This window comes from Malaya genurostris, chromosome 2 (genome assembly GCF_030247185.1).
Source record: "Malaya genurostris strain Urasoe2022 chromosome 2, Malgen_1.1, whole genome shotgun sequence".
Lineage (NCBI taxonomy): Eukaryota > Metazoa > Arthropoda > Insecta > Diptera > Culicidae > Malaya > Malaya genurostris.
This window is the reverse complement of record NC_080571.1, coordinates 122,339,354-122,365,965: the sequence shown is the minus strand read 5'-3', so window position 1 is coordinate 122,365,965 and position 26,612 is coordinate 122,339,354. Positions and strand designations below refer to the sequence as shown.

Here is a 26,612-nt window from a genome sequence, read left to right as displayed (position 1 = left end):
TTATCTGGAAAAATAAAGCGATGACATGAACTTTTTTTTTCAAATAAACTTTATTATGGATACACAGATTACATTCGGACACATTTTTGGAAAACCTTTTCACGCTTTTCTTAGAAAATCCACGAATTTCAAAAATTTCCACGAAATCGGTTATATGAAATTCGTTGATTTTCCATGAAAAGCGTGAAAAGGTTTTCCAAAAATGTTTTCGAATGTGATCCTTGTTGCCAGCATGAGGTTTTTTTTGAAAAAAAAATGTCATTCCTTCGAATTATTTTTTCAAGTAATTGTGAAAAATTACAAAAAAAGCTCATTTTTTCAGCGCTATTTTTGATAAGACTCGTAAAATCCTCCGAATTTTCCAGTCATTTTCACCCTGTAGATAGATAACAGTACTTCAAAGGTCTGTATGTTTTTGGTTTTGTCAAATTTTTCGAAATTGCCATCGAAAATTTCCTAAAACCACCCGCGCGCATGGTACTTGGACGATGGCCTTAAAGCTGAATCCAAGTCTTTCCAATTTAGCAATTGTTATATTGTGTTTTTTTATATCAAAGGCAGAAGAGAGATCGATGTAAATAGTGTCTGTTTGTAAACCTTTTGACATACCATCAGTCACGTAGCAAATGAACGACAATAGGTTGGTGGTTGTGGAGCGCTTAGGCATAAAACCATGGTGAGTGTCAACAATATATTCCTTGCAGTGGTTGAAAATCGGTGCCAGAATAACCTTTTCAAACAGTTTAGGAACTGCACTAAGCGATGTGATGCCACGGTAATTGTTCACGTCTTTTTTGTCACCTTTTTTATACACCTTTTTTATAAACTTCTTTAGAGAGTGACATCCGACATAGTCGACGAAGGGGAGCAATTACACCAGTCGAGCAATTTTTCAATATAACTGCCGGTAAGCCGTCAGGGCCAGAGGAGGTAGACGACTTCATGCAAGCGATTGCCGTCCGAATCGAATCCTCGTCAATATGAATGAGATTTAAAGAATTATTAGATTCCGGAACGTTAAGTGCGGCGAGTGTAATTTGTTGCGGGCTTAAGGTTTCGTTTGTAAAGGCACGAGAAAATTTTTCCGAAAAAAAACTGGCAGATTTCCCGCTTACACGAACCAGTAAACTCTCCAAACTTCATTATATAAGGTAACTCAGACTCCTTCCTTTGCTCGTTCACGTGTTTCCAAAAAGACCTCGGATTGGATTTCAATTTCCGTTGTACATTTTTCAAGTAGTTGACATGACAACGCTTGACAGTTTTCTTGTAAAGGGTGATTTTTTAAGAGCTTGAGAACTTTTTTAAACAATAAAACGCATAAAATTTGCAAAATCTCATCGGTTCTTTATTTTAAACGTTAGATTGGTACATGACATTTACTTTTTGAAGATAATTTCATTTAAATGTTGACCGCGGCTGCGTGTTAGGTGGTCCATTCGGAAAATCCGCTTTTTTATCGACAAATTTTGTTCAGCGATGAGGCTCATTTCTGGTTGAATGGCTACGTAAATAAGCAAAATTGCCGCATTTGGAGTGAAGAGCAACCAGAAGCCGTTCAAGAACTGCCCATGCATCCCGAAAAATGCACTGTTTGGTGTGGTTTGTACGCTGGTGGAATCATTGGACCGTATTTTTTCAAAGATGCTGTTGGACGCAACGTTACAGTGAATGGCGATCGCTATCGTTCGATGCTAACAAACTTTTTGTTGCCAAAAATGGAAGAACTGAACTTGGTTGACATGTGGTTTCAACAAGATGGCGCTACATGCCACACAGCTCGCGATTCTATGGCCATTTTGAGGGAAAACTTCGAAGAACAATTCATCTCAAGAAATGGACCGGTAAGTTGGCCACCAAGATCATGCGATTTGACGCCTTTAGACTATTTTTTGTGGGGCTACGTCAAGTCTAAAGTCTACAGAAATAAGCCAGTAACTATTCCAGCTTTGGAAGACAACATTTCCGAAGAAATTCGGGCTATTCCGGTCGAAATGCTCGAAAAAGTTGCCCAAAATTGGACTTTCCGAATGGACCACCTAAGACGCAGCCGCGGTCAACATTTAAATGAAATTATCTTCAAAAAGTAAATGTCATGTACCAATCTAACGTTTAAAATAAAGAACCGATGAGATTTTGCAAATTTTATGCGTTTTATTGTTTAAAAAAGTTCTCAAGCTCTTAAAAAATCACCCTTTATAATTGATTGATCTGCACATATTGATTACGCAGTGCGTATCCTCCATGTTTTGAATACCGTTTTAGGGCGGCTCTTTTAGTCGTTTTCAGTTGTCTCACTACGGTGGTCTGCCATGGTGGAGGCAGGGACAGCCGTTTGGATCGTTTTGGTACAAAAAAGTCAATCGCGTAGCTCATGACGTCAGAGAACGTTTCGACCGTCCCACGACAAAAGTGCCTAACTGCAAATGACAGTTTCTCTTTGTTTACTTTTTCTTTCGCGATTTACCGAACTGATTTTATATTTGACGCTCTACTCTTCGCAAAACTTTCAAGGTAAAACTACAAGCTTTTGATTCATATTAGAAACTTTGAAGAATTTGCAATAATGGCTCCGTAATAATCAAAAGAGAAAGTAAACAAAGAGAGGCTCTCATTTGCAGTTAGGCCCTTTTGTCGTGGGACGGTCGGTTTGTACAGCAGCGTTGACATCATCATTGTCGAGAATTTCCTCCCAGTCAATATGTATAAGAAAGTCGTCAATTTAATGTGTAGTCAGCTTTATTAAAATTATAGCTGATGATGTCGGTCGTGTTGTAGCCATCTGGTAGAAGATTAGAGTTGAGCACAATATGAAGTGACTCATTCAGTAAAAAGCGTTCAAGCAGACAGGTTGTGTTACTGGCTTGTGAGTTAACGGCTATCACCGAGTCAAGGCAACTTTAGCTGCAGGTAAACAAAACCCGCCTGCGCCTATTGCAAACGCAGCAAAAGCTGGTGTACAGCCAATATTCGGGGCGTTCCCGACTTGGAAGCAATCGAAGAAGGCCATCCCATTCATACGCACAGAGGTGAAGAGACACAGAGGTGCGAACGCATAGAAGTGCTCAGACACAGAGGTGCGGAGACGAAGGGGTGTAACGGCACAGAGGTGCTAAGGCATAGAGGTGCTAAGGCACAGAGGTGCTAGGGCGCATCAGCGCAAAGCCACAGAGACAACCACCAGGTATCAGTTCGTATGGTGTACAGTACCGGTTGCGGTGGACAGAAAGAAGCATTATCGTGTGGTGCTACACAAGAAGCATCACAACTCATCGTCAACAAGAGCTACAACGCTGTATCTAAGGCCAGGTACAGGCAGCGTACAGACCAAGCTCAGCGAAGATCACGACGGCAGAGCAACGGAGATAGAAGACAGCAAATTTAAAATAGTTGGAGCGAGCTTCATGCCGAGTACCTGTGGAAAGCAGAAAGCGACTCACAGGTAGATCTCTAACTTTATTTTATTCCACTTTAAAGTATATTCTCGTTTATATCATTCAGTTGAGATCAATTTAAACATATATATGTAATGGATGATCTAATGGATGAGAATCCAGGAGATCCATCTCTGCCACCAGGCGAAAATTTAACGGTTCCTAACTCGCAGAGAACGAAGTTTTACAATGAAACTTCTGCGGGCCCATGGATAGTATATTTTCGGCGTAAAATGAAGGCATTAAATTTATTTAATATATCTAAAGAATTGACATCACGATTTCCCGCTACCAAAGAGATAGTAAGAGTCCATAAAGACAAGATCCGCGTTGTAGTCGATTCCTTGAAGCAGGCTAATGAGATTGTTGTTTGTGAATTATTTACCCGCGAATATCGCGAATATCCCTTCGAAAGACGTTGAAATAGACGGTGTTATCACCGAAGCGGGTCTTTCGGTTAAAGAGTTGCTTGAGCATGGAGTTGGACGTTTTAAAAACTCTATGCTTGAGGGAGTAAGGATACTTGAGTGCAAGCAATTGTACTCAGCATCTTTCGAAGAAGGAAACAAAACTTATCGACCTTCAGATTCGTATCGAGTTACATTCGCTGGATCTGCCTTGCCTAGCCATGTCCACATCGATAGAGTTCGCCTTCCTGTTCGGCTTTTCATACCAAATGTTATGAATTGCACGAACTGCAAAAAATTTGGCCACACAGCTACTTACTGTAGTAATAAGTCGAAATGTACAAAATGTCAAGGGCCTCATAAGGATAATCTTTGCGATAAAGATATTGAAAAATGTGTTTATTGTGGAGAAAGTCCTCATGATGATCTTTCAGTATGCGCTGCATTTAAATTGCGTAAGGACAAAATGAAACTTTCTTTAAAAGCACGGTCTAAGCGCACATATGCGGAAATGCTCAAAACTATCATTTATGTCCCACCTTTGGAATCCGAAAACGGTTTTTCAAATCTGGCGGAACCAGAGGAATCTGACTCTGACGGAAATAGTGAAGATACCTCGTTTGTCACTCCTCAAGGGTCTGTTAAGAGGAGATTAACAAACCACAAAATACCAAAAAAGACTCCTAAAATTACACCTTCAAAAAAAGATCCCCGTGTTAAATCTAAAAAGCCAAATTTAAAACCAAAAACTGTGCCTCCTGGTTTGTCAAATTCACAAACCAATCCAGGAACTAGCACAAGAAAAGACAATAATCCAGTGGGCTCCATTTCACAGCCACCAACAGGATTACTGAAGTTTTCGGAAATTGTTGAATGGATTTTCTCAGCATTCAATATAACTGAACCCTTAAAGACCCTCATAATGGCATTCCTTCCAATAGCTAGAACCTTTTTGAAGCAGTTATCAGCTCAATGGCCAATTGTCTCAGGTTTTGTATCTTTTGATGGATAATTTATCACCCGCCGCAAATGATACAATCACTGTCCTGCAGTGGAATTGTCGAAGCATCATGCCAAAACTTGATTCATTCAAAGTTTTGTTGCATAGTCAAAAATGTGATGTATTTGCTTTGTGCGAAACATGGCTTACATCAAATATAGCTTTAAATTTTAATGACTTTAACATTATACGTCTCGATAGAGACTCTCCGTATGGTGGAGTGCTTTTTGGAATTAAGAAATGTTATTCCTTTTATAGATTAAACATTCCTTCGACTTCTAGTATAGAAGTTGTTGCTTGTCAAATAAACATGAAAGGAAAGGACATTTGCATTGCTTCGGTATATATTCCTCCAAGAGCTCAAGTTGGACAACGACAGCTTAATGAAATGGTTGAAGCCCTTCCTGCTCAACGTTTGATTTTAGGAGATTTCAATTCGCACGGAATGATGTGGGGTTCCGTTTACAATGATAGCAGATCATCTTTAATATATAATATTTGCGACAATTTCAACATGACAGTATTGAATATGGGTAGCATGACTCGGATTCCAAGACCTCCGGCACGTCCAAGTGCATTAGATTTATCTCTTTGCTCGACTTCAATTCGATTAGATTGCACCTGGAAAGTATTTCCTGATTTACACGGTAGCGATCATTTACCAATCATCATCTCAATTAGCAGTAACAAATGTATTGCTAATTCAGGTAATATTCCATATGATTTGACAAAAAATATTGACTGGATTAAATACCAAAGTAATATCTCAAGTGTCTTAAATTCAATGGAAGAGCTCACCCCACTTGAAGAATATGACTTTCTCGTTTGTTCGATTCTGGAGGCCGCAGAACAAGCCCAAACCAAACGATTTCTTGGTCCATCGTCTAACAGAAGGCCTCCAAACCCTTGGTGGGACAAAGAGTGCTCAGATGCTAAGCACGCGAAACAAAATGCTTTCAAGACGTTTTTAAAACGAGGAGGAGGAACTCCTCAGAATTTTGAAAATTTCTTGACTTTAGAAACCAAGTACAAGAGCATACTTCGGGCAAAGAAATGTAGCTATTGGAGACATTTTGTCGAAGGTTTGTCAAGAGAAACCTCAATGAGCACTCTTTGGAATACGGCCAGACGAATGAGGAATCGTAACGTAGGAAATGAGAGTGAAGAGTACTCGAATCGATGGATATTTGATTTTGCGAGGAAAGTTTGTCCAGATTCCGTTCCTACGCATAGCATTATTAGGGAGTCTTCTTCAAATGATGATTCCATTGATAGCCCCTTTTCAATGATGGAATTTTCCATAGAACTCATGTCTTGTAACAATAACGCTCCTGGGTTGGACAGAATTAAATTCAATTTGGTGAAGAATCTGCCCGACCTCGCAAAAAGACGTTTGTTGGAATTGTTCAACAAGTTTCTTGAGCAAAATATGGTTCCACCTGACTGGAGACAAGTGAAAGTTATCGCCATTCAAAAGCCGGGGAAACCAGCTTCCAATCACAACTCATATAGACCCATTGCGATGTTGTCCTGCATCAGAAAATTGTTCGAAAAAATTATTCTACGACGTCTCGACACTTGGGTCGAGACGAACGGTTTGTTGTCAGATACTCAGTTTGGCTTCCGTAGAAATAAAGGGACGAATGATTGCCTTGCATTACTTTCGTCTGACATCCAAATTGCCTTCGCTCAAAAGCAACAAATGGCATCTGTATTTTTAGACATTAAAGGAGCATTTGATTCAGTTTCCATTGATGTTCTTTCAGACAAGCTCCACCAACATGGACTCCCAGCGGTTATAAATAATTATTTGCACAACCTTTTGTCAGAGAAACGCATGCATTTTTCACATGGCGATTTGGCAACAAACAACCAAACCATTATTTCCTCTTCACAGATAGTCTGAGTGCAATTGAAGCCATTCGCTCAATCACTGCTGGCAAAAATGAACCGTTTTTCTTGGGTAAAATAAAACAGTGTCTGAACGACATATTGAATAATAATTATCTAATCACTATAGTCTGGGTCCCGGCTCATTGCTCCATTCCAGGCAATGAAAGAGCCGATAATTTAGCCAAACGTGGTGCTATTGAGGGTGAAATTTATGAGAGACCGATTGCTTTCAACGAATTTTATAGCGCGACTCGCCAAAGAACACTTGCCAGCTGGCAAGCTTCTTGGGATAAAGATGATCTGGGTCGGTGGATGCACTCAATTATTCCTAAAATTTCGACAAAGGCATGGTTCAAGGGGCTGGATGTGAGTAGGGACTTCATTCGTTTGATGTCCAGACTCATGTCCAATCACTACACGTTAGATGCACATCTCCTTCGAATTGGACTTTCCGAAACTAATCATTGTGCTTGTGGCAAAGGCTATCGCGATATTGATCATGTCGTTTGGACATGCGTGGAGTATCGTGATGTCAGATCTCAACTAATAAATTCCTTGCGTACCCAAGGTAGACTATCCAATGTCCCAGTTCGAGACATTCTTGCTTGTCGTGACCTTTCTTACATGAAACTTCTTTATCATTTCATAAAGAAAATTGAAGTTTCAATTTAATAATTGACCCTTTTGAGGGTTAGTTCTGACTCCTACTGCGTCCATTAGTTCATCTAATAGCAAAATTTTAATAAAAATGATGTGCTGATACAAACAAACTCAAAATAGGTTACGAAATCAACAACAAAATGTATAAAAATTTAAGCTTATCTTATAATTTATAGTAGTAAATCGCTTGGTTCAAATAATGTTCTTAAGTAGATTTAATAATAAATAACGAAATAGCTAATATATTTAAAAAATAAGAGGAATATGTTTTATTAAACTCAAATCGCTGTTACTATATTAGTATTTTAATAGGTTAAGAATTCTATGTAAAAGTGATGATACGGCGAAGAAAAACTTATGTAAATTGCCTTAAGAAATAAACGTATTTATGAAGAAAAAAAAATATGAAGTGACGGGTGATGTCGAACAGATTTGACCAAAGGAAACGGCGAGGCACTAATTATAGGTGCAACATCTGCTCTGCTCGAGAAGCATAGATCTAGAATTCGGTCGTTTTCGTTTGCAACAGGATTCGATTGGCGAAGTAAGTTGACACTATAACCGTCGAGCAAGTTCGTAATGCCAACATGGAATGTTGAAAGCGTCGGATCAGCGAAAAAGAAACCACCGGAAGTTCCTTGCCATTTGATTCCTGGAAAATTGAAGTCTCCATCGATTAAAATTTCGTATAGTTTAAAAACATTTGTTAACGATTCGATACGGCTCGTTTCAAAGATTCATTAAATAAAAGTGACTAGTTGTGGAGTGTAAAGATGATTGTTTGAGATATGTTCCTCGATTTTGTTTAAGCTCGTTTGTAAACAGTACCGCTGAACTGTCAAGGATGAATTTTTGTTCATTTGCGACGTCACGATAAAAAATCCGAAAAAATCTAATTAGGTTTTGCACGAACATGACATAACCTCACAAAAATGAACAGAATGAACTTTTTTTGACAGTCGACGTGTACTTGTTTACAGTTTAAAAATTCATCAGAAGTTCATCGGTCGAATGTAAAAATTGCAAGTCGCCTCACACTCAACAGATTCATACATATATCGCTCCTAGATGCTGGAAACACATACAGGGCAATCTTTTTAGTTATTTTCACTGTGGAATACGTTTTCAACAGACACTTTTTCGTCATTTTTTCAATTTTTAACTCGCAGTCGCAAAACAAAACAAGTACACGGCAACTGTCAAAGATGAACTTGATTCATCGGCAATTCATTTATGTCGTCATCGTGCAAAACCTAATTAGGTTTTTTATCGTGACGACACAAATGAACAAGTATTCATCCTTGACAGTTCAGCGGTACTGTTTACAAACAAGCTTAAACAAAAATCGAAGAGCACATCTAAAACAATCATTTTTACACTTTGCAACTAGTCACTTTTATTTAATAAATATCAAAAACGAACCGTATTCAATCGTGAACAAATGTTTTAAAACTTTATTTAGGCGATACGGACCGTAAATGGTCTGATCCAATTTGTCAATAAACAAACAAAAGAAATTTCTGTTTACAAACAGTACTGCTGGACTGTCAAAAAGTGTTCATCCGATTGAGGTTAGCAGTGACGGTAAAAAACCTAATTGTTCACGATTGAATACGGTTCGTTTTTGATATTTATTAAATAAAAGTGACTAGTTGCAAAGTGTAAAAATGATTGTTTTAGATATGCTCTTCGATTTTTGTTTAAGCTACTTGTTCATTTGTGTCGTCACGATAAAAAAAACCTAATAAGTCTGTTTACAAACAGTACCGCTTAAATGTCAAAATTTGTTCATCCGATTGAGGTTAGCAGTGACGGGCACTCCAGCAAGTGCTATCGTAGCCAACAACTGGGGCATTTGGTGGGCAATCAGAGCGCTCAGAGTATGGTAAACAAACATTCGAACATTTCAAATCGAATAAAATCTTAATTTCCTTATCGTAGTGATGATATTCTGATCGATAATGTGCGGGGAAGTGCGATAAAGGGTACTGAAGAAACAAGCAATTTGTGATATCCAATTTTTTGCTAGCCGCTCGGTAATTGAAAGACAATTTTACCGTACGGACAGTATGATTTTTACCGTACTCGGCGACTGTTCAGATTTACTGTTTAAATTGTAATATTATCAAACTGATTATCCAATAAAAATTTGATAGTTTTTGTCAAATGAAAACTACTTGCGGTATTTTATTCATGTACCGAAACATCGGTTACAATGATTACCGTAAGTTTTTGTCGATAAAATTACCGAACAACGGAATCAAATCTTAGTCCGTTGACTGTCAAATTTTAGCTAAAAGTTAAACTAATTCGCGAGATGATCAACAGACTTAGTGTGTAGTCACATGGACTTTAGTGGTTTTGACTACCGATGGTATCTCGAAGCGTCGCACCGCCAAGCCACTACAGCACGAAATAACGGGTGTACGTTATTTGGCCGAATTTTGTTTGGCATAACTTTTGATAGGCATAATTTGTTTGGCATAATGTCTTTTGGCATAATATAAAAAGACATGTTTCATTTGGCATAATTGTTGTTTGGCATAAATTTCATTTGGCATAAATTTCATTTAGCATAATTTCAATTGTCGGAAGCGGCGGCCCTCGCACACAAACCTGTAATCCACTCATTTGCCCGGTCTATTTAAAGCTTTGAGCTATCCCTTGGTCTCCCATTAGAAAACCGCACAATTTATATTCTAGTTTTAGACCACAACGAGTCCGACTCGTCCGATCGCTAACCGGAACACTAATCGGAAAACCTATAATCCAAGTGTTATCAGGCCGTTATGTATTTACACCTTTTAAATTACTCCCAGAATAAAACGAATCAAAAGAAAATATGCACAATTGAAGTTATGCCAAATGAAACAGTATATCTTTTTTATTTTATGCCAAACGACATTATGCCAAACAAAAGTTATGCCAAACAAATTTATGCCAAACAAAATTCGGCCAAATAACGTACACCCGTAAGGATCCGTATAGAATTGATATTTTCAACAACCGAAGAAAAGCGAAATCCTACCAAATTTTTTAACCCGACCCGCACACAATGAAAATGAAAAAATGGCACTAGTACCCGACAAACATATCTTCTTCTGTACTTGAACCTGACCAATACCCGTCGGGTATAGCGTAAAACATTCAATGCCACGCGTTCGTTGTGCAGTGGGGATACTATTTCACTTGAACAAACTTTTTCTATTAAGGAAAATTCAAAGATAATTTAGAATGTTGCCTAATTCATTTGTCATCAATAAAAAAGAACCGAGTGTCCTGAGAAAACTTCCGTGGAAATGATTTCGTATACATTTCCAACAATCACTTTAAACTAGCGAAATGACTGAAATAATTCATTAATTGTCAAATTTATTTCAATATCGTACTACAATTTTAGTCTTGTAATTTTCAATATTATAGACTTTTTCCTAAAATGATCACTCTCGCTGTTTTCAGAGTTGCGTTTTTTTTTCAACCGCCTCTTCTCTACTCGTCAGACAATGCATTTATTCTTAAGATAGACTAAACCAATTTTTCCTACATTAAGAAGGAATACAATTACACTTGTTTTAGTTCTAAATTATGTACACAATGAAATGACTTTAAATGTCAATTACGCTCGCATCCGGTTCGCTCCATACACTCGAAACGGTTGTTTCGGCATGCCATACATTTTACTTATCGATATAACCGCGCGAATTCTTGTAAAGCCTGAGTCACAGCTCTCGGCGTCTCGGACCTGCAGGGATTGATATATGGGTTATTTCTAAAACTAACAGCAATTGTAACAGTTTCACTTACTTGACGATACTTTCAACAAATTCTATCATCTGGTCGTGGGTTACTGTCACGCATCCGCCACTGTTCTTATTAGGAAGCGCATCGACCGCTTTTCGAACATAGCCCTCTAACTGCTGAGGGTTGAGCTGCTTGATCTCGACGAACACGTCAGCAACATCAGAAAGCATGTACGAATGTAGACAAAACACCGAAGCGTACAGCAAATTCATGATTAGCGATTCACCGTGCTGTAGTAAAATGCTATGAACAATGGATCGTAATTCATCGGCACGATCGTGACGACCGTAGCTAAGCAAACTACAAAAGAATCGCATCACCGATAGATTGGCGTCCCTGTGATCCAGAGTACATGCTAGTAAACCGCATTGGATGATAGGTGTAACGAGCGGGCTTTGAAGAAGTTGAAACGGAGACCGTTGAATAAACCGGGCTACGAGTCGAAAGAAGTCATCTACCATGTCGGGGTGATTTTTCAGTCCGTTTTCTACCTGCAGTACTTGGAAAGTCGGCTGGATGAACGCTTGCAGCATATTCAGCAAACCTTGAACACAGCTAGTTTCGCAGGCAAACTCATCCACTAAAATGCTTCCCAGATAGAGCAAACAGCTGTGGTTGTGGCCTGAGTAGATGGTAATTATTTGTTTTACCAGGGGTTCAAGGATTGGCATTGCTTGTTTGCCAACGCATCGAATGGCGTAACGAATGCAACGAACTATTCGCTCCATAATTTTTGGGTCATCTTTGAAGCATTCCATTGCTCGCGATAGTACGCTCCAGTTGTTAACGATAACAAATACACAAGGGTTCACCTCATTATCATCTACAGTTGGATTCACGTGTCGGTAGATCGACGCCAAACGATCAACCCAAAAGACAGGATCATGTCGGTCTTTCTTCACACCGAGTCCGTCATCCTCGACACTCGTCAACTGGCTTAAGGCCTGCACTTGGAAGCTACACAGTTCCTGCATAGCTGGTGTAAGTTGTGCTGGTGGTAATCGACCAATAATAATGGATATTCCTTTGAGCAAACCGATCGCAGATTCGGTTTGTATTTCAAATCCATCCAAGCACCGTGCAATTTCCATTAAACCAGTTATGTGTCCAAGCATATGCTTCTTGCAGGCAGAACATATCGACTGTAAAGAGTTTGCGGCTGCGGTCGCTAGTCCATTCTTTTGCTGTAGGGCACATAACAGGAAGTTCAGAATCGGCTGTAGAGTCTCCGGGTTTGAGTCGATCCAATCACAAAGCTCGCCCAGGATGTTTATCGACGTGTACCGAATTGCGATGTGGCAGTTCTCCGGCAAGTTTAAAATTGCTTCGACGACTTTCGGAACAACCTCGCTCTCCTCACTGCAATGAAAAAAAGCGGAAAAAGGAAAGAAAAAGAAAACGTTACGCATAAGGCACACGCCGAACGGATGTCGTGTGGCCACGTATGGACTAATCACCAGAGCTGGTTGAATCTGGACGTTGGTATGTCGCGCTCTCCCAATTGCATTATTTCTCTAGAAAGTTTCGAAACGAAAACAGCGAAGTTGCAGAATGTTATAAAAAACACACATGAGAAACTGAGAAAGCCAGCACTGGAGGCTTGTTCAAAAATATCATTCTGCTAGCTATTCGCCGTTTATTTTTTTTTTTCTACACCGTGTTGATGACAGGCAATGAACGGGACTTGCATGATTGTCGCGGATCAAAAACTATAACTCAATTGACGGCCCAGTGCTAGCTTTCTCTCATACACACAACTAAATCTACGAACTAACTGTTTTAATGGAGGATATATGCATTCTGTACAATATACGAAAAATCTATGGAGACAAATGGTACATATCCTATCGCATCCGCGAAAGTTCGAAATTTGTCAATTCGAGCAATATAAGCTTTCGCTGCCCAACGCAATTACATCAATGTTGGAGCAAGATCTAGTAAACTTAATTATCGAGTTTTGGATAACATTTTTTATTATAACACACTAATTGAACAGGAGAGGTATTGAGGATAGTAGAAAACAATTACAGAAAAATAAGTGGATGCAAGTTGAAAGAGTTTCATAAGGATTATATTGTTATAACAAGGCTCGAGTTAGACCGCCAAACAATCGTTCAAGGTGATTTCTTCTGTAGAAGGCAGATCCGTAATTCACCGAATATTTTCTTTCATATATAACACACAGAACCAGTGGAAGTGGTAGAACACATAAGCAGTTAAACCACATCTTTACTGATTCAGACCGTGGTATTGCGCGCTGAAGTGCGATTGGGGATTTGATAATCAACTTATTTAATAAAATAAACAAAGAAAAACTGTCACTTGCTAAAGCAGTCTTTTGAAAAAGTCACGAGATATTTTTTCATTCTAATTTGCATGATTCAAATAGTGTTTTCAGGTTATGGAATTGTGGAAGGCCAAAATAAATCGCTCAATCCATTCAGGGGATTTGTGTCTGGCAATGATGGTGATAGTCATAGTTTTGCAATATCAAAAATTTTAAATTAAATCAATATAACTTCAATGCAATAAACTATGTTTAGTAAATTATTTCAACTTTTATATTCAAATGATAAATTTTTTAACAAGTGTTCATGCATTTAATATGTAGAAGTATTCTACATGATAATTAAGTGTAAACTCAGCTAAAATTTAAGTATTTTATTTTGTTTATATGCAGTTGTCTGACAATTACATTTAAAGTGTCAAGCCAATTTAATGCTAAGTGGCATCATAAATAAAGTAATTTAGATTCTACAGTGTAATAGTAATGTGGTTGAGCAACCCGTGCCACCAACAACGCCATCTAGTGAAAAAAGGGGGCGCGTAAATGCTCCTAAAATGCATGTATAAAGTTACCTGCGCATTTAACATAACCACAGTAGTTGACGGAAGTTCTATGAGAAGGTGAACCGCTCACGTAGAGGCTACACACCACAGGCCGAAATGTGCAAAGATACCAGTGGTAACCTTCTCACGAACGAACGTGAGGTGATCGACAGGTGGAAACAGTACTATGACGAGCATCTGAATGGCGAAGCACAAGATACAGAGAACGGTACAGGAATCAATCTGGGTGCACGCTCAGCCGAAAACAGATTCCCATCCCCTGATCTGTCGGAGATAAGTGAGGAGATCGGCAAGCTGAGGAACAACAAAGCCGCGGGCAATGACCAGTTGCCAGGCGAGCTGCTCAAACATGGAGGAGAGACACTGGCTAGAGCGCTGCACTGGATGATTTCTAGGATTTGGGAGGAGGAGATTCTACCGCAGGAATGGATGGATGGGGTGGTATGTCCCGTCTACAAAAAGGGCGATAAGCTAAACTGTTGCAATTACCGCGCAATCACTTTGCTGAACGCCGCCTACAAGGTACTCTCCCAAATCCTTTGCCGTCGTCTGTCACCAATAGCTAAGGAATTCGTAGGGCTGTACCAAGCGGGATTTACTGGAGCCCGCGCCACTACGGATCACTTATTCGCGATAAGACAAGTACTCCAGAAGTGTCGTGAATACAACGTACCCACGCATCACCTATTCATTGACTTCAAAGCGGCATACGACACAATCGATCGAGAACAGCTATGGCAGATCATGCACGAATACGGTTTTCCGGATAAACTGACGCGATTGGTCAAAGCAACGATGGATAGAATGATGTGCTACGTCCGAGTATCTGGGACGTTCTTGAGTCCCTTCGAATCTCGGAGAGGGCTACGTCAAGGTGATGGACTTTCTTGTATTTTGTTCAATGTTGCCTTGGAAGGTGTGATTCGAATAGCGAGGATCGACACGAGTGGTACGATCTTCCGAAAGTCCGTACAACTTTTTGGCTTCGCTGACGATATTGATATTGTGACACGTAACCTTGAGAAGATGATGGAAACCTACATCGGACTGAAAGCTGAAGCTAGGCGTATCGGACTGGCCATAAATGCGTCGAAAACAACATACATGAGAGGAAGAGGCTCTATAGAAGAAACACTACGCCTCCCACCACGAATATTGATAGACGGTGACGATATCGAGGTGGTTGACGAGTTCGTGTATTTGGGTTCACTGGTGACCGCCGATAATGACACCAGCAGAGAAATTCATAGACGTATTTTGGCAGGGAATCGTACGTACTTTGGATTCAGAAAAACCCTCCGATCGAGAAAAGTACGCAACCGCACGAAATTGACCATCTACAAAAGGCTCATTAGACAGTTGTTCTCTATGGCCACGAGACCTGGACTACGCTGGCAGAGGATCAACGCGCCCTCAGTGTTTTCCAAAGAAAGATACTGAGGACCATCTATGGCGGAGTGCAGATGGAAGACGGAACGTGGAGACGGCGTATGAATCACGAATTGCAACAGCTGCTAGGAAACCACCCATCGTACGGACAGCTAAAATCGGACGTCTACGATGGGCTGGGCATGTCATAAGGATGTCGGACGACAGCCCAGTGAAAATGGTTCTTCAATCTAATCCGACTGGTACAAGAAGAAGAGGAGCGCAGCGAGCGAGGTGGATCGATCAAGTGGAGGGGGATCTCAGAAGCATCCGTGCCTTGAGTGGCTGGCGACGAGCAGCCATGGACCGAATTATGTGGAGACGTATTCTTGATACAGCAAAGGACACCCCAGGCCTATAGCTGTTAGGTAAGGTAAGTACAGTAGTTAATGGATAAACTGCTACCGATTATTCAATAATCGAGTATAATTTTCAAACTATTTTGATTACTCGATGAATTGTTCGATTACTGTTATTGAATTTTCCAAATTGTTCGATTAGTTTTTTAATCCAATATTATACACTGCTAAAAATCGACACTTTTTGAAAATGAATTTCTCTAAATACATTTGAAGTTCTAGATTCACTAAAATATCAAGTACGATTCAATTGTGCTTCAAAAGCATGAATGTTAAGTGTGTCGTCAAATGGCTCAATCATAACTAAGCACATTTTAATTTCAAGTGTGGACATGTTGTTATCGAATGCTTCGAACAAAGGACTAAAGTGTATAGCTTTATGACATAGATCAATGTGTCGCTGTATTGATGTATATACGTTTTCTCAATAATCCTTATATTCCCCGAAAATTGCAATGCTAAATGTCAAGCATATCATAAAAAAGTTTCAATTAAAATGGTTGCAAGAATCTTCATGGAAGCGATTGAATCTGGTTTTCTATCACATATCTTAGAAAGTCTACATAATAAGTATATTCATTAAATTATCGGTAGCTTTTTGGAACAGCGTACCAGAAAGTGACGGATTCTTTTTGTTTATCTTCTTCTCTTCATCATGCATAAATACGTAAACTATCAGTTGATACTTGAAGGAGAAAATAAACGAAGTTGATACTTGAAGGAGAAAATAAACGAATTACCAGAAATTTTTATATTTTTATTTGCATGACTCATAAAATGTTTGTGTTTTCAGCTAACGGCATCATGGATTGCTGAATATGACAATTCAAATGTAAGTGTCAAGCGGATTGAATATTAAATGTTAAATATTTGGAATTTATCTGCTGTTTGGTGGGTGTAATTTATGTGTATTACCAATAGAAATTAATGTGATTTCATATGAATAAGATTTGAAGAGACTTACACTTACAATTAAAGTGCCGAGACAAATGCGGCGAATTTAAGTGTAAAACAAGGGTCCGAAGGGTCCAAGGTGTCGATTTTTATCAGTGTAGTTTCAAATTAATTGATTAAATATTACTCTATTATCTGGGTTATTAATCGATTATTCGATTAATCGATCGTCATTACGAAATCCCTACTCAAGTGAAAGCGGCACCCAAAAAGTGATGGCACCCCGCGTCAATCTTGGTGGCATCTGAAATTATTCGCCACGTTGAATGAGCAAAATTTACACATAGTTCATGTATAAGCTTGTATATCTTTTTTGTGGTACTATATTAAGATAAGTATAATTGTTTCTAACATTATCATTGTTTTCTCATTCTTACTTCACAGGTATCATCAGGGTTGCTACATATACAGATTAATATGTATTTTACAGGTTTTGGACATAAATGTGTGACCAAGATTCTTTATATAGTGATTTTAAATTTTTGGCCGGAAATACAGATTTTTGAAAGCGTAAATTAAAACTTGAATAATGATTGAGATAAAAATTAATAAGAAATTATTTCACACAATTTTTACAATTTGATGACAATGACGATTTTTCTATGTTCACTTGCAACAAAAATAATATAGCGTAGTTCCTTATACTTTCAAAAATTTCTTCTGATAAGATGGAAAGGTAATGACCTCGATCATAACGTTACATTATGCCTAATAAACGAAAGTGAAAATAAACAAAACAAATTGTCATATTCAGATTGGATTTTGAATGTTTTTCGTCAATTCAACGCAAAAATCACTTGCAACGTTTTTTCAACTACAGCATCATAAAATCCAAACGAGGATTCGTAGTGCTTCGATTTCTTATCGTTTTCATATATTTTCAATGCAGATTTTTTATCCCTCGATACAGATGTACAAATTTTTCTCCTGAAAAATAATGATATAAACAGTGTTGGTGATAGCCGATAATTTGACAGAAGCTGCTCGATCTTTACTATATTGTATACAACATTTTCAATCCGGTAGAAGAGGCTACAAGAACTCGTGTCTCTCAATGCATGAATCGTGAGAGAATTTTTCTACATTTCTTCGCTCCACTTCATATTCTGAGTATTTTGCGGCCCTTAAACAAATTTACAGTCTGATAATGATCGGCGCTGTGTGGAATTTACCAAGAGAGAAGCGCAAATTGACCATCATCGCAGAAAATCAAATCGATGATTTGACTTGACGTTTTTCATGCTAGGTTGCAATATTTCAAAACCCTTTTGTGGAGCATTCACATACATTTTCATAGACATAACTTATACAAAGGTTATATGCACATAGTTAGAATAAGCGGCAATAGTAAAATCATTCTATCCCAATTATCAACTGCCTGTATAGAATCGGATCGCGAAACGAGAATAAGCGACCGTTGGTTGCTTCAATGAGGATCCCTACAGCAGCGTGCTAACCTTTGATTCTCAGAAATGTCATCGAGAAAAATTCGCCCTCGCACTGGTGTTTATTCTATGTTAAATGAGTCATGCCGGGTTTTTGTTGCTGCGATGATATCCGTCTCTCTTTGATGGCACTGATTGAATCGTGTGAAGAGTTGCTAGTGAGCGTTCTTTGATACGATAAAGGCCATCCTTGGATATAAATATGGCAACCCTGTTTTTCACCACGGAAGGATGCCTAATCGTAATCTACAATGACACCTATAAGTTTTAGGTAAAGATTCAGGGTATACAAATCAGGTAAGTATTCAACTTAAATTTCAGGTAAGTAATGCAAGTAATTCTAGGGATGGGAAACTTATCGATAATGTTGATATCAACTTGAAATCGACAATTTGAAGCGATGACAAAAAATATCGACATTCGAGTTAAGTGATATTATAATTTCTTATGTTTAAATCGCTTGCGTAGTTTTTATTTTTTTTATATTCAGTGAGAGATATTCACGCTTTACTTCAAAATAAGCAAACCAGATTTTATCTAAAATTAACTTCCTACACGCAGACCTTCTATAGGGTAAAAAGTACTTAATAAAGGGTAACTTTTTGAAGAGGTATAAGATTTAATTTTCAAAAAAAATACTAAAACTCCGAGAAAACGAACTAAATCTGTACAGGAATCGATAGAACGATCAATATAATTTAATGTTAGAATATGATTTAATGCAAATGTTGACCGCGGTTCCGCTTTAGATGGCCCATGTGCAATGTCCAATTTTGGCACACTCTCTCCAACATATCGGCCGGTATTTCACGAATAATGCCACCGACCCATAATCCACACCGAACAGTGACTTTTATGGGATGCATTGGTAGCTCCAGATGCGGCAATTCTACTTGTTGACGTATCCATTCAACCAGCTTCGTCGCGGAACACAATTTTTCGATAAAAAAAGTTGATCTTCCTCCAACTTTGTCAGTGCTAATTCATGATTAAATTATAGACCAAACGACGACTCATGATTAAATCATAGGCCACACTGAACAAGTTTGACAATGACACCAGACACGATTCACGCGTGATATGTCAAAAGCAGTGTTGCCAAAAAGATACCAGCAAAAATATCACCCTTTCGTTAGAAACTTTTTTTGCTAAACAACATGCCCGCGAAGTACAACTAATAAACAAACTGATGTTTTTAGCCGGAAAATAAAATAATGACTGAAAAGTAAGACAAAATTTGAGCGTCTTCAAGATATTTTTGAACCGTCTCAAAACGGTAGGAAAATTGTCTGATTTTCCTCCCGTTTTCAAAAAGGTTCGAAAATTCTCAGAGAAAAAAATTAACTTCAAGGCGCGATGATGCTCCCTACCAGTGCGGTAAAATTTCATTCCAATCGAATATTTTTTGCTGAAAATGTATTTTATAGCCAGCATATTTTTTCTCATTCATTTTACTTTTGTTGTCGAAGCTACCAGAATTCATCGTCAATTGAATAACAGTATTTGTAGTGTCAAGTAATCTACCTGTTTCATTGTCTTCCTTGTCTTCAGTGTGGGTAGTGAGCAAGTGCGAATGAATAGGCATAAACATCAACTCGACAACACAAAACTTTCTCCAACCATAACTATAATCAGAGGGTAGCGGTTCTCATTTGAGTTTTCAATTATCATCAGCAAGTTAAAACCGATAGTTTCGACTGTTTGAGATATATTGAGATGTGTTTCGAAATATTAGAAAGGAAACTGAAAGAGGAAACAATTAATTTATGTTTACTTTGTAATTGATATTTTATATTATGTTTACTTTGTAATTGATTTTTTATTATAACCAGACATGATGGTTTACATTTCATCCATTATCTTGTTCGAATGTTTACAAGAACCTCACTTGAAGATCGCTCTCTCATTGAATTGTAAGAGATATTTTGTTACTTCAAGAGATAAAATGGCTGTGGTGAATCTGAGCTTCGGTAGAAAGAGATACGAATGAAGGACGGAGTGATGCCCACTAGGTGCGACAGCGGGTGTTAGAATGTGAAGTTTATTGCAGTAGAGTGTTCGTCAGTATGTGCACACGTTCGATTTCATTTGAATTGAATGAAGTTTTACAACACTGCTTCCCACACGAGCATACGTAATGTGCGAATAAGCCCTATCTCTTATGACAATTTTTCGCCTTTATCTATAGAAATATAATATAGAAATATAATATAATTGCAGGAGAAATCGACTTTTGATCGAAGCTCCGGTGGTTTGTAGTGTTACATACCATTCGACTCAACTAGACGAGATCGGAAAATGTCTGTTTGTGCAAAAAAGTTTGTGTATGTTTGTGCATGCATCTTTCATCTCAATTTGCTGAACCGTTTTCTACAAAACTTATGTGCTTTTAAAAACTAGTCTTGGGTTGCGAATCAAGTTCGCAGATCACTTGGCTTTTCTTTCTGGTTCCTGAGATATAATGATATAAGTTAAGTAACCGACAAAATTATCAATCTGCACAAATTTATGTCGAAAATCAGCCCAAATTCGTGTCCGAAATTCAATAACAGACTTGGACTATAAGGCTCTCTGACAAAATCGAACGAACTTTTTTTTCTTTTTTTTGCACATTTTACCCCGTTACTCCCGAAGCGTAAGTTCGATCCAGGTAAAATTCAATAGCAACCTATTGGATCAAAAAAACCTTTCATTGGAAATTAGGTATGTAAAAATCGGTCCAGCCATTTCTGTTACATACACACAGACATTTTGCGCACTCAACGAAATGAGTGTGATGTGATTGAGTGACTATGTATTTATTGTGACTTTCTATATGAGAAAGTCAAAAAGACAAAATAAAAGTTTGTACAATTAGTATTTCTTGAGAAAGCAATATCTTCTAAGTCAGGAAATCAATGCCTGAAGAAATTAAAATTATTTTCTTCGAATATTCTTTACACGCTAAACAAATTGTTCTACAGCATTTGATTCTCTGGCACATGGGCGGCAATTTTTTAGAACATAACATTTTACTTCAAATTTATTAAATTCTCTACGATTTTTCAAGACAACAAAATTTTTATTTTCATAACCCTTGTAACTTGGTAATGAATTTTAATTTTCGTTTTCGGTAAATCCTAAAACGTGGCATTTTGCTTTTAGTTTAAGCTTTATTTATCCAATTTTACAAACGTTTGGAAGCCGCTGCGTTGGTCACGGTTCCGACAGAAATCGAACTGTTTTAGGTGTCGTGTTGAAGTGCACAGCTCAGAAGTGAGTTTTGGTTCATTTGTTACCGTTGTTCTCATGCTTTGTGCGATATTACCTTCAACTGAAAACTGCAAAATTGAACAAATCATTTCTGAAGATATTGGACGAGACATTAACTTGTTCTGGATTTTGGCGAATGTTGGAAAAACTCTCTTTGGATGCGCGATCGCTGCTTTTGCAGATTCCGAGGTCGTTTTCTAAACTGATCGCATAGCCTTTCTTCACGAAAAAGCCAAACAAATTGTAACTAGCTTCAAGTGCCATTCGTACAGAACGTGAGACAACTTTCAGTAGATGCAGAATGTATGTCACATTGAAAAAAACGCTACTTCAAATTAAATTTTGAGTATTGTTTCTTTTCAAATTCAATCTGTTGATTGATTCTTTTCGTTGAGAATTGAAAAACGTTTACGGTTCTTTTTTAAACCGCATTACCTTCTGATTTCTGCGGTACAAACATCGTCGAAAGCCTACAACATATATTTTGAGTTGTTTTTTTTACGGTCTGCCTTTGACTAATCGATGCACTAACAATTTATATCGAGCTTCCAGTGCCATTTCGTGGTTCAACATAAACCACTGGGCAAATGTCAAAAATAAGAATTCGATATATTTCAACGTCATTGAACAGCCGAATGCAAAAAATCGGATGAGTGCAATTTAGTTTCGAAAGCACGTTTGTGTATTTTTTAATACAAAAATCGGATAAAACGGGTGTACGTAATTTGGCCGAAATTGGATTGGAATAAATTCGTTTGGCATAAATTTGTGTGCCATTTGGCATAAAATAAAAAGACAAATGAAACACATTTGGCATTCTTGCATTCAAAGTTTTTTTTATCGAATGCAACAACGTACGAGGCATGGATCTGGCGGTCCATAACAAACTAGAATATCTCTCATTCATCGCTAAATATTTTTTTGTGGAACATCTCAGCCGTTACTCTGTACTCCATGTTTCCGATTCGCTTTAGTAGCCGAGTATTGTCAAGTCGAAAATGTATCCTTATTATGTGTGTGTTGAGACAATCCAGTTAATGCGTGTTTTTTTCGTATCTTTCTTATGCATCGCCATCCTTGTCTCAAACGTTCAACCTGTTCTACCTGCCCTCTCATCGTTTGTTTGTTCCCCTAGCACTACCGTTCTGCACATAATTGTCCCATATTCTATGGGATGTCTTATATATTTATACAGATATCATAGCAAATAATAGCATGGTAGTCAATTCTCACTCGTTTTTACATGTTTTTGAATAACGTGACGGAACCTCAACAAACGTTACAAAACAATCTCTCTGCAAATGACAATTGTTTTCTTTCTTTAGTTTTACCCAATCTTGTAATTTTCAGTAACAGATCAATTTATGTCGATTTATATATACCCCGATCGTTCGCTGGGAAAACGTGATAATTTTAGTCTTTTTATTATGAAAATGATTGAAGCTCAAGCTTTTCGATGGTAATGTAGTATTCGAAATAGAAGTTAAACAAAGATAAGTTGTCATTTGCATGTAGAATCTATTGTAATGTTTGGGAAACCCTCGTTTTAAGAAATCGGATGAAATATCTTTCTACGGCTTACACGAGTTTTGTGAAAAACAAACTTTTTGAAACAATCATTTCACACTTTGTTTTGATGCATCGCTAAACAGTTAGTTCAACTTAGTATGTATGGAACAGCAGAGCAGTCATAAATGTAGGAAGACTCATTCACAGGCAACTGCAAGTGTTGTCGTTTCTATGTTAGTAATGAACCGAGGTAGCAAATATCGCGAGCAAGCGAAACCTTCCCATTTCATCCTACATTTACGACCACCGCAGGAGTAAAAAAATATTAAACACTTACGGTAGTATGTTACGCGCCACATTCTCCATGATGAAGAGAGCTGCCTCGCTGGATTCCCATGTCACATTCGGGCTCTGCAGTATGACGAACATTTGCTTGAAGCAGCTGATCGAGCTAACAATGAAGATGACATCCTTGATAATTTCCGATACTTTGAAGCGAAAATCCTAGAAACAATGCATAGTTTTTACTTGACCTATCAATGCCATTCAACAACGATCGGTGCACAACCTTGAAAGTATCCCCTTCTTCTATCAATCCTTCATGATCGGCTTCCATTTGACAATGTTTGTACAGTGCAGCGATTAAACGTTCCACATATGGCTTGAAGTGCGCCGTCAGTGCTTCATTATTCCTCTGGTACAAATCTTCGCTCAGTCGGTACCACATGTTGAATGTAATTTCAGCAACCTCAAAATCATAATGACCTACGCAGTTGAGTACCAGTTCCAGGGATTTGATGGAGTAATGTGGTGATGTTGCTTCCGAACCAGCTACCATTTTAGTGAGATTACTTTCCACCAACACTGTGAACAATCGACACAAATTTATGGATCGATCCAAATCCTCTTGGGCAACCGACATATTGTACGCTTCCTCCAGGCTCAGTATTCCATTGAACAAATTTACATCCATTCCACTGCCGTTGTTATTCGTTTCTAAACATTGTAATAATGCACACAGACAATCGGTGGCAGCATCGTGTATTTCCGGTTTCGTATGGATATTGCTAAGAACTTGAAATGAATATGCTACTATCATGTTATCTCCTAGCTGAGATACGTTGAAGGCATTTATATGCAACCAAGATGTAAAACACTTCAATATTTTGGCCTGCAACACTTCATTATCATTGCAGTTCATCAAACACATCAGCAAATACTCGCCGACTAGATTGGAATCGGTTTCCAGTTCCGTTAGAATATCTTTCCTGCGATTTGCACCAAGCCGGAGATACCGAGAGTTGATCTCTTCCGGAATTAAAGTTAATAATTCAATAACCGCGTACATCATATTTGGATTATTAGAGAAACGTTCCAGAAGCGTGACAACAGGTTTGCGCCAGGAGGACATCAGTAGGGCTAAATCAGCTAATGCAAGCGATAACTGAGTAACTATTACCGGTTTTGTTTCGAGTGTAATATGACTGATGTGCTCTAGCAAACTCTGCCGCAGTGAGTCGTGTGCGGATTCAGGCAGTTCATGGAAGCTGTTCTGTATTTTATTTCGCATCGTCTGCGCTGCAAAAGTGCATGAATTGAGGTCATATTTTTGCTGCAACAATTGATCCGCTATTTCCCACGAATGGATCTGTAAAATGAGAATTTTTCTTAACGAAAATTTATTCTATGGATGGATGGTGAAACGTTAAAATCTAGGATAAATTACGTTATTCAAAGTATAGTGCTTAAAAAAATACTGACCGATTTTTGGAACGCCTCAAGCCACTTGGAAGCCTTTTCCTTCTCAAGCTTGTTTGGATTGTTGTACAGTGTGTAGACACCCTGAAGAACTGCTTCCGCTGTTGGCTGTTCCATTACGAATATATTTATTCACATACGAACAAGTATAAATTCTATCACTTGTTCGTTCCACGGATGCTGTTTTGCTTTTTACTTATTGTAAAGCGAAAATATACAATCTGCAAATTCACGTACCTAGATCAGAAGCAAACGGTACTTTGAATATTTTTTCTATGCTTTTGCCGTTCTTCCGTTTTACACTGCTCTATCCCTTACAAAGTCGTAGAATATCCTTATTGCAAACACTTTTTCGCACTGGTTTTTACCTCATATCCCATACAAAAATACATAAAATCACGTTTTTGTGTTTCCCTCACTTGTTTACCACATTCGTAACGTTTAATATGTATGAATAATGCCGAATTTGATCAAATATTTTCCTAAATTAATATTTTGCGAGAACGTCAACGCGCCGTAGAAGTTTCGAAAGTTTCTCTAGCAATCGATGAGAAAACGGCAAGGCCTCGCACAGTTTCATCGATTATTGGTCGATTTTATATGCCGAAAAACACCGATCGGCGACAGCAAAGTGTCAATCGCCATTATTTCCCATGTGGCCATATTCAGAACGAGGGGCCGGATTGAGTGATGTACACGAAGCCCGAAAAGTACACACAATAATATCAAAATAGTTTGGAGATTTTTACCTAAACCATCTGTAAAACATTTACTTTGAGGAGGAACTGCGGACGATCCATTGCAAATAGAGTATAAATCGAGAAAGAGAAAACTTTTCCTTTTTATACTGTTATGATTAATAAGGAATTCTTCAGAATTGATCTATAAAGCAAATATTTACAGAGTTTATTAAGCGTTATTTAAAGAACGTCAATTCCCTTGTAGCTTTAAACCATTCTTTCGTGAGTGGACGATATAATCAAATGTAGCAAATGCGATTCGGTTTTCTACACAAAGAAATCACAATCACTAATTGGAAGATCTCTAGACTCTCTAGAAAATTCGCTTGATTATCTGATTTTTCAGAACACATACAAATTCAGTCACAGAATTTTTTGTGATTTTGGAAATAAATATACTTTCACACCAAATTTACGAGTGTGTAGGGTTTTGGTAATTTAGTTTTACCGTAATCGAAGTTACAAACGAAATTTTTCGCCAGAGAATTTCTCTTCTAAATTTTGGATTGCTGGCTTTCATTTCTTAGAATATTTGGCCTTCTGGTAAGCAGCAAAGAGGGATCGTCTCAAAAATTTTCTTATTTACAATCTAATTAAGTCTTCGAATTAGCAGTAACCAAGGTTGCGGTAACTGTTATTCGAAAAACAACAGTTTTCGGTCTGGGTTGCCAATTTCAAACATTTTTCAAATGACTTCATTTTGACATTACCAGTTACTGAGGGGTAGTTAAATTTACGATACAGTTTTGATGGACGAGTGGCAGGTCGTGTCGTCGGCCTCACCGCTGCCAGATATACAACTCAAACGATACAACCGTATCCACCAGAATTTTTCCACACTGAAATCTTTGACATTTTCAGCGAAGGTCAGAAGATGAAAACGCTTAGCTAAATTAGATACAGGCGACTTTGTTTTGTCAAATTGGACCGTCACAGAATCAATTTTGGTAGCCGTCTTGTGGCCATGGCTGCACAGGTAGCCAAAACGCTATGCGGGTTAGCGCTGATATCAAGTGATACTTGATATCCGATGATATCATTTACGATACCACTTGATATCCCATACAATTTGATATCAACGCTTATCACCATTTTAGCATGATCATGTCGAGTTGTCAAAAA

The 26,612-nt window shown here is 38.1% G+C and overlaps 1 protein-coding gene across 2 annotated transcripts; it reads right to left on the bottom strand.

Annotated features, from left to right (window-relative positions):
• Positions 1-10,749: 10,749 nt before the first annotated feature.
• LOC131431998 (transportin-3) lies at positions 10,750-25,321 on the bottom strand. Of its 2 annotated transcripts, XM_058598008.1 has the most exons (6): positions 24,754-25,321; positions 23,561-24,640; positions 23,330-23,496; positions 12,653-12,709; positions 11,199-12,554; positions 10,750-11,136 (listed from the first exon to the last, which is right to left on the bottom strand). In XM_058598008.1, exons 1-6 carry the CDS (start codon positions 24,865-24,867, stop codon positions 11,076-11,078), a joined length of 2,835 nt encoding a protein of 944 aa, XP_058453991.1. In that variant the 5' UTR covers positions 24,868-25,321; the 3' UTR covers positions 10,750-11,075. The 2 variants fall into 2 exon arrangements, with proteins under 2 accessions (XP_058453991.1, XP_058453992.1); XM_058598009.1 differs by lacking the exon at positions 12,653-12,709.
• Between the last annotated feature and the right edge of the window lie 1,291 nt (positions 25,322-26,612).